Source organism: Salvia splendens, chromosome 16 (genome assembly GCF_004379255.2).
Source record: "Salvia splendens isolate huo1 chromosome 16, SspV2, whole genome shotgun sequence".
NCBI lineage: Eukaryota > Viridiplantae > Streptophyta > Magnoliopsida > Lamiales > Lamiaceae > Salvia > Salvia splendens.
This window is the reverse complement of record NC_056047.1, coordinates 6,284,413-6,292,940: the sequence shown is the minus strand read 5'-3', so window position 1 is coordinate 6,292,940 and position 8,528 is coordinate 6,284,413. Positions and strand designations below refer to the sequence as shown.

Below are 8,528 nucleotides of genomic sequence, written 5' to 3'. Positions count from 1 at the left end.
CATAAACTATCAATGAAAAATTAAAGAACTCCTGAATATGAGTATAAACTATTTATCAAACTGAAGATCGTTATGAGTTAGATTCTAAAGAATTGATATTCAACTTGAGAGGGAGAGTATTGGAATGAGCATAATATGTTTGATTGAAAGAAATAATGAAAGCTACAATTAGAGTCTTGTCCAAGAAAGAAAGAAATCAGTCCAGAGCCTTTGTCCTAGCGACAAGGAGCTTAGATATTAATGTATGAGGTGCCGAGTTCGAGCCATCTTGGCATCAGTTGTAATTTCCTCCTTTCTATAAGTATAGAAGTTTAGTTGTTATTTCCTCCTCTAGGAGTTAATTTTAAAAAAAAACAAGAAAGAAAGAAATCATTTTGATCCATCAAAGAAGATCGTGTCATGAATAGATTGTTTAATTTTCTCTTGTTAATGTAATGTGTTGGACGTATTAGAGTTGATTAACAAGAATATAATCTTTAATCTTTATGGTTCTTCCAATTTTTTTATTTTCTATATTTGCCATTTATTTTCTGGATTCTTATTATATTTAATTAAATCTAATTTGGTCAAGTTTATTCGTCCCGTCTTCTTTTGTTGAACAAAAAATTACATTCAGAAAAAAAAAGAGAATAAGGATATTATGCGCTCACCGACAATGACTAATGATAACAAAAAACTAATTTAACCTTAATTAGTTTTTAGGAGTAGATTTTGCTCAGCTCTCGCTAGTATTTGAAGCTCAAATTTTTAAAAAGGCTTGACTTATAATTAGGGATACCACCTATTTATGCGAATTTCAATTATTATTGAGGGATTGTTAACTAGCTTAAAAATAAGATTTAATACTACAAAAATACTTCAACTTTAAATCCTCTTTGTTTAAACTTATAAAGATCAAATCACTAATTTCGACTCGGATGGACATTTTTAATTATCATTGGAGCCATTCTTTTTTGCTTTTCTCTTTCTTGCAAAATTATCAAAATTTATTGATACAAAAGGTGAATTGTGTTTGTGGTGCACAAATCCCTCCAATCAAATTGAAGCACAATATAAACAAAAAGTCAAAAACACAACCTTCTCAAACAATTTCGTCTGTGCCCTTGCTAATTGTAAATTATATTAGTACTTACTAATTATAATTATAATATAGCAAAATATTTGTCAAATTAAAAAGACTAAGTGACTACTGATAATCATTAATTTTTAATGGTTTTAGACCCTAATTTCACGTAGTGGGGCACAATTATGTGTGTATCTCAAAACATATAATATTTATTGAAATTAGAAGAATGGGTTGTTGAGTCGAATGTCTACAGAATAAAAATCTTCACATGTAATGTAACCATAAAACAAATGTGCGTGATAAATGTACATAAAACTAAATGAATATTAATTATATTTTTATGTTATTTTATATTTAAAACTGAATATAATTAATATACTACTCCCAAAGTTTGTTCTATTTTATCATTTTCGTCCGTCCCAGAAAGTTTTGTCCCACTTAGAATCTTAAAATCTGTGCCAAGTCAAATTGGGACAAATTTTACCGGACGGAGAGAGTACTATTTTTGTGCAATAATTAAAAAAAACAACCTTTGCTAGTTGAATATACACATGAAAATATAACTTTTCTTAATATATACTCCCCCTTCTGTTAAATTTTGTCACACTTTGATCGGGAACATGTTTTAAGAAATATAATAGAAAGTGAGTTGGAATGGGTTAGGAATATGAAGTCCACAACTAAAAATGATAAAAAGTGAAATGAGATAAATTTTGTGAGACGGACGGGAATGGAAAAATGTGATAAAATTTACGGGAAGGAGGAAGTATGTTGTTTTCATTTTAAGAAAATGTATTAACTTTTAACCAAAAAAGTTTTATTAAAAAAATACTACATTTCACTTTTTTTATGAATATATTTCACTTTTAATAAGACAGAAGGATACTTTATTGGTCGGGCTTATCTCCCAGTAATAAGGCCAAATAGAGAGAAATGGCATTTCCCCTCAATCAAAGGGACCCTTCCGTAGGCGCACTCACGCAGTGTAGTGCAGTACTTGTTATAGTGGAATTGAAGAAACTGGTCTTACTTCCCTTCCATATACCACCCCAAAGGAAACAAAAACAAAGAAGAAATTAAGGAAACTCCAATGGAACCCGAAACTTCGCAGTAAGTCGATCAAAAATTCGAGTCCACACACAATTTGACTTTGAATTATCTACTCGATTAATCAATCATTTCTTCTTCTTCTTCTTCTTCTTCTCCTTTCCAGATTCGAGTCGAGCGAGATGCTGGCGACGTATCTGGCGTCCACGCCTCTGCTCGAGGACTCGTGGCGCCTCTGCAGCCGCGCCAACGCCGACGCGCCGCAGAGCTTCCTCGTCCACTGCGCCGGCAAGGTCGGCTACCTGGCCTTTTCCGGCGTCCAGGTCGTGGATTGCACGGAGGAATCGTGCAGGAAGCTGGTGGAGCTCGAGGTTTACGCTAACGGACTGTTTGGTGGATTTTGTGCCGCCGGAGATGGCGATCGGGAGCCGATTATGATGCATGGTGGCCTTCTCCAGCTCTTCATGATGTTTTTGAACACTCAGAATTTCCTAAGCAAGGTAGGTTTCTCACTTTTCTCTTTCTCAATTCATGCGTTTGTTTTGGGTAAATTGAATTTCCAGTGCAATTTGGTGAGATTCTGATTAAAGGTTGGGAAATTCGAGAATTTCCGTATTGTTCTGTTTTTATTTGTGGATTGGATTTTACTCCATTTCAACTTTAAAATGCGATACTATTTTGATATTTTACTGCAAAATTGCGTAATTGTGATTGTTTGCTACAGTTTCTTTTTTCATCTCATTCAAAAATCCTTATTTTTCTGACTATCATAAGCATGAAATTCGATCATAAAGATTGATACTATCAATCTTGGGAAAGCGGGTAGAAATCAACAAGTTTGTCAAAGTAGTAAGAAAGATCTTTTTTCAGTTAAACTGTTGTTTTATTGTTTTCTATTTTACTTAGCTACTGTTCCATTTTCAATTTCGTCATATTTATAACTATATTCTCTATCATAGTTATTTCAAAAAGTGAAAGGTGTAATTAATATGTGTCTTGACTGAAACATTTATTCTTTAAGGCGTAAATATAACTAATTCTAAATACTGTAGTATATGCCACACATAGGTATAAGCACACTAAAAAAAATTTAATTTCACATTTATCTGACTTTTGCAATGTATTCAATGAATCTGTCGCATCAGTGTCCCTCCTAGCTAGTGTATGAACCTTCATTAAATATTTTCTTTTCAGTACAATTGCAACTTTAATTATTTTGATATAAGGTTTTAGAACTTACTCAATTTGTGAAAATATTTGTTTTCGAAATGAGTTTTTGATATTTTGCTCAATTAAGTTTGATTAATGAGTTGTTGTTTTTTAGTGTAGTATACAATCAAGCAACGGCAACCTTACAATGGGGATAATATATTATAACATGTCATGCATTACTTATGTTATGTGTGTCAGCAGCCTCAAAAGTAGGTTGCTTTTTCTTTATTTCTAAAATTCATGTGATCATTTCGAAAGCTTTGTCTGGCGTAATGAATTTGATATGCAGATGGCCCACCAAGAATGATGTGGTTGAAATAGGAATGAAAATCGATGGCTAAGGGGTACTCTATTATCAAGATTAGTTATTTATTAAGAAGAAACAACTAAAAAGTCTTGCATATAATATCCAAGTCTTTTTCATACGCACATATATTTGTGAGAAGGATCAAGACATGTGTTTGAACACAATTGATGAATTCATACTTCATATCATGCACATGGAGTCATGGACCCCCAAACATACTTAACCCTTTTTCTATATTGATTCTCTTCTTTTGGTTATGATAAGGGTCTTGATTGATTTCATCAATTTTGAGCAATTCTACCAAAGTAGATTATGGGAAAACTATGTCTTATTGCATGGATACTGACTCTAGAATCAACAACATCAGTTTAATATCGGACATATAAAAGTAACTACTTTTACAAAAGATTAAAAAATATCATGAAACACCCCAGATTATAATTAAATTAATACTACTAATTTATCTCAGTTTTATTTTTTCAATTACATGGAATCAATCTTGATCGCAATAAGTATGTTTTTATTTACTTCTGATTTTATAGTAAAGATGAATTATTATATGGTGCAGATTGATGAACTACTGCTGAAAGGATGCAAATCAATTGTTTGCACTGGCCATTCGCTAGGAGGAGCCCTTGCATCCCTTTCAGCCCTTTGGCTCCTCTCTACTATGCAGACAAACTCACCTTCCATTCAAGTGTTGTGCATCACATTTGGTTCACCGATGCTCGGAAACGAATCATTCTCCCAAGCAATCCTCCAAGAACGATGGTGTGGCAACTTCTGCCACGTTGTGGGCCAGCATGACATTGTACCACGAATGCTCTTTGCTCCAGCAACTCCGATCATGAAGGAGCTCGTCATCCTGTTTCATTTCTGGCAGTTATCAATGGCTTCGCCGTGTCTTGGGCAGCTTGCATCCCAGTTGTCCTATGAGGACATAGTTGAGGTGTTCAGGTTGGTGCTGACTTGTGCTGAGAAGAGATGTGGAGAAACCAAAGACCGAGAAGGAAGCGTGTTCTGGCCGTTTGGAGGCTACTTGTTCTGTACTGATAATGGCGCGGTTTGCTTGGATAACAGAGTAGCTATTGTCAAGTTGCTATACTTGACGATGTCGAAGGGCTCTGCTGCGTCCTATATTGAGGATCATCTCAAGTACGAGAGCTACGTTGGACGAGTTTGTCTGCACTATCTACGGAGAAGGAGCTTGACAGATGTCTCATTTTCTGAGTCGAGCAGTGAAGCTGGGATTGCATTTGCGTTGCGTTCATCAGGAATTGAGTTTCAGGTGATCATATCTTGATCTTTGAAAAGATTATTTAAAAACTTATTTAATGTCTGCTTAAAAGTTTCTGTGTTTAATTCTTACAGGAAGCGATCTATGGTACTGCAAAGAACTGCCTAGCTATGGCGCGACATATTGGATGTAGGCGCAACATCAACAATGCTAAGATGGCAGTTTTATTGGCCAAAGTCAATCCTCTGAGGGCCCAGATAGAGTGGTACAAGAAATTTTGTGACCAGTCTGATGATCAGATGGGTTATTACGACGCTTTTAAGCACAGAAACACAAGGAGAGGGTCGAAAGTGAACATGAACCGTGTTAAGCTTGAAAACTTTTGGGATGATGTGATCAATCAGTTGGAGACGAATCAACTCACTCATGATTTTCACAAGCTGTTAAAGTATGTCAACGCGGCCCATACCTATACACTCCTTGTTGAACCTCTGGATATTGCGGAGTATTACAGGACATGTATGCACAAGAGCAAAGGCCACTACATTGAGCACGGCAGGAAGAAGAGATTCAAGATTTTCGACAAGTGGTGGAGGGACAGAAAAGTTGGAGATGAGGAAAGAAACCCGAGAAGCAGGTTCGCTAGTTTGACTCAAGACTCGTGCTTCTGGGCCCGGGTAGAGGAAGCAAGAGAGTGCGTGCTCCACCTCACCGGTGAGAGGGATTCAGGGAGGCAGTCAGTTTTGTTGGACAAGATTGTGAAGTTCGAACAATATGCACAAGGCATGATTGCAAGGAAGGAGGTGTCTGTAGATGTCTTTGCAAAGAACTCAAGCTATAGCGTGTTTAAAGAGGAATGGGAAGAGCTGAAATCTCAGCTGCAACTGCTGCCTCCTCGGTTTCCAGTTTCTCAAGAATCAACGGTGCAGGATATGTGCATCGAAACTGAGAATACTTATGTTGTGAGGTTCTCATGATGGGAGATCTGTTCTATATATTCTATTAGTCAAGAAACCTGCAGCATTCTCTTCTAGTCTATCTGTGTTGCTGTGTGTGCCTACTGTTTAAGGCATATACTTTCCCTTTTTTAGTTAGCTTTTGGGCCTTAGATCTCTATCATTATAATCTCCTCAACTTGAGTTGAATATGGAGTAAAAGAGGTGTATCTATCTAGTTGAGAAAAATAAAATGCAATAAATGTGTGTATATAGTTTTCTGGAAGTAAAACCTTTCTATGGGTCATGTCTCTGTTTTTGCAAATAGGCAAAAAACCCTGAAAACTGCATCATGCTTACACAGTTTCTTAAATGTACAAGCTGAAGGATGACATGAAATCCGATACTCGTTTATGACAAAGGAACGACATCAAATGAATGCAGAACTTGTTCGAGTACGTTTCTTGTATCCATATCCAAAGGGCTTTCTGCACTATCAGAATGAGTGATATTCAAAAGGTAGAGTCGCTTAGATGCTACCACTGCAGCAGAAAAGACCCTCTTCATGCCCCCCCTGGTGCTATCCAACTTATATTCAAACTCATACACTTGAGCCCCACCTTCGCCTGATCTCTCCGACACAGAAACCACTTCAGCTTCCTTAGTACTTTCCTACATAACATATTCAGTATGTATCTTCAGTCATACCAACAAGTAAGCAAGCTCCATGAATAAGAAAAACAGAAGAGTTGAAAAGAACGGAGCAGATCCAGTAGAAGACCGGTAGCAGTATTTGTGTTCAAATCGAGCTAAATCGCCAATTTCAGGAACTTAAATACCATTATATACAGAGTTGAAGTTTCACTAAACACATCTTTACCAACTTCTGCATTTGAAGAATGGAGTTGTAAGTACTCCAAAGTCCAAAGCAATACTTCACAAGAAACTTCCCTCATTTCATACTTTAACTAAACCCTCTGCAAATTCGCAACTCATACTCATCACAAAGTTCAATTTCTCAGCAGGGATACGCATTTCATAAAGCAGAATCAATAGTTGAAGAATTATGCAGCAAATGTGAGAGAATCTTATAAACCAACCATAAAACCTAACATCAACTACTCCTTTAATTATAAGATGCTTTTTTTTTCAGTTGTGTTTTTTGTATTAATCTATGATTCCAACTGTATAGTTAGATTTTCTTTATCACTCCATGTAATTAGCACAGATTCTAGTTCATTACAACATCTACTGACATCAAAGAACAGCACGACAAAGCTTATCAAGAACAAAAAAACAAGTTAAATATAGGCAAACCTTTCTCCTTTCAGCCTGGATAAGCTTATCCACCACAAACTGAGGGGTTCCAAATTCACCAAGACTAGAAATTCGAGTTGGATCCACCACCACACCTACATTGTTAGCCTTCTTGTTTGCATCCTCGAACAAAACAGTTGCCCCCGCTTTATCAACCTTATTCAGCCCAATTCCCCAATTTTAGCTACCAATGCTGATGAAATAAATGGGAGAAAACTCCCAAAAAATAGAACTTGATGAAAGTGCAAACCTTGACATAGGAAGAGGGTACAAGGAGAGTGAAGCCCTCTTTGGGATCAGTGTATCTATAGAGCTCCAAGGCGGGCTCAGCCATGGCTTCAGACATGGACAACAATCTTGAAACCCCAAACCCTAGAAATGAGATGGAAATTACTCTCCGGCCCGCAGTAGATGGCAGACATTCCCTCCATTTAACATTGCTAGAACAAGAGATTGAGAGAGGAGGAAAATGTGGTGTTGGTTTTCTTGATGAGGAAAATGGGCTAAGGTTCGGAAGGAGGAGGGAAAGGGAATAATGGTGATTTGACGAGGGAATACAAACTCCATGCAAATCCATTGCCTTCTGCAAATAAATGGAAAGAAGATGGAATTTTAATGGATGCTGATTCTTGTAAGCTCAGCGCCATCACGAGAATGCAAAAAACAAGAATCGGTTTTATATTAAGTTTTTATAACCAAGAATAATTAGAATATATCCAAATTTATTAAAATATTCTTCATGTTACAAATTTATCAAGAAAAAATTTCGGTAAAATTATTTTACAAGAATAATTACTAATAATTATATTTATAAAATTTCAGCCCAAAAGACTATAGAAGGCCCAATAAAATTGGAAGATAGCTCCATTGACCTGATTCAAAAATATATTTCGAGTTTAAAATTAGAATCATGTGCAAATCCAGAAAAAGCAAGTCGGTATTTATTCAGTAGTATTTTTTGTTAGGCTTGGTAATAAAGATGGGTTTTACATTATTAGTAATAAACAAGATGGGTTTTTACTGGACAAATCGAGAATTATCTAAAAAAAGTCACACCAGCTAAATTAAATTCTATCATTAGTTACAATACAAAACAAATGTAGACATTTTATAGAAATATTCCAAAGCATCTTAGCATCAATTTATTATGATTTCACCCCTACTTATTAACAACCACAAATATCCCTCCTACTATCTCAATCTTGACTCAAGTTTTGTCAGCTATTATTATATGCACTAGTGTTAACCCACGCGCTATGCGCGACTTAGAATATTTCCTTATTATTATTATTTTGATAATGAATAAATAAAATAAAATATAAGAGTATATACTAAGATTATATAAATCTAATAAAATATTTAATATACAAATAAAATATTTCGGGGACAATAGTATCGTCTAAAAAA

The 8,528-nt window shown here is 35.6% G+C and overlaps 2 protein-coding genes across 2 annotated transcripts; one reads left to right on the top strand and one right to left on the bottom strand.

Moving 5' to 3' along the window:
* The first annotated feature begins 2,016 nt into the window (after window positions 1-2,016).
* On the top strand, window positions 2,017-6,111 carry LOC121772395 (lipase-like PAD4). The gene is made up of 4 exons (XM_042169483.1): window positions 2,017-2,176; window positions 2,280-2,613; window positions 4,201-4,920; window positions 5,004-6,111. The coding sequence occupies exons 1-4, from the start codon at window positions 2,157-2,159 to the stop codon at window positions 5,844-5,846; spliced, it is 1,917 nt and encodes a 638-aa protein (XP_042025417.1). The 5' UTR covers window positions 2,017-2,156; the 3' UTR covers window positions 5,847-6,111.
* LOC121772396 (psbP domain-containing protein 2, chloroplastic-like) lies at window positions 6,076-7,758 on the bottom strand. Its single transcript, XM_042169484.1, has 3 exons — window positions 7,372-7,758; window positions 7,122-7,277; window positions 6,076-6,476 (listed from the first exon to the last, which is right to left on the bottom strand). Exons 1-3 carry the CDS (start codon window positions 7,696-7,698, stop codon window positions 6,216-6,218), a joined length of 744 nt encoding a protein of 247 aa, XP_042025418.1. The 5' UTR covers window positions 7,699-7,758; the 3' UTR covers window positions 6,076-6,215.
* Window positions 7,759-8,528: the final 770 nt, after the last annotated feature.

Coding starts and splice junctions, on each gene's coding strand:
- LOC121772395 (XM_042169483.1), top strand. CDS start 2,157: ATGGAACCCGAAACTTCGCA. Junction 2,177..2,279: donor ATGGAACCCGAAACTTCGCA/GTAAGTCGATCA, acceptor TCTCCTTTCCAG/ATTCGAGTCGAGCGAGATGC. Junction 2,614..4,200: donor CTCAGAATTTCCTAAGCAAG/GTAGGTTTCTCA, acceptor TATATGGTGCAG/ATTGATGAACTACTGCTGAA.
- LOC121772396 (XM_042169484.1), bottom strand. CDS start 7,698: ATGGATTTGCATGGAGTTTGTATTCCCTCGTCAAATCACCATTATTCC. Junction 7,278..7,371: donor TACCCTCTTCCTATGTCAAG/GTTTGCACTTTC, acceptor GGGCTGAATAAG/GTTGATAAAGCGGGGGCAAC. Junction 6,477..7,121: donor TCCAGGCTGAAAGGAGAAAG/GTTTGCCTATAT, acceptor TATGTTATGTAG/GAAAGTACTAAGGAAGCTGA.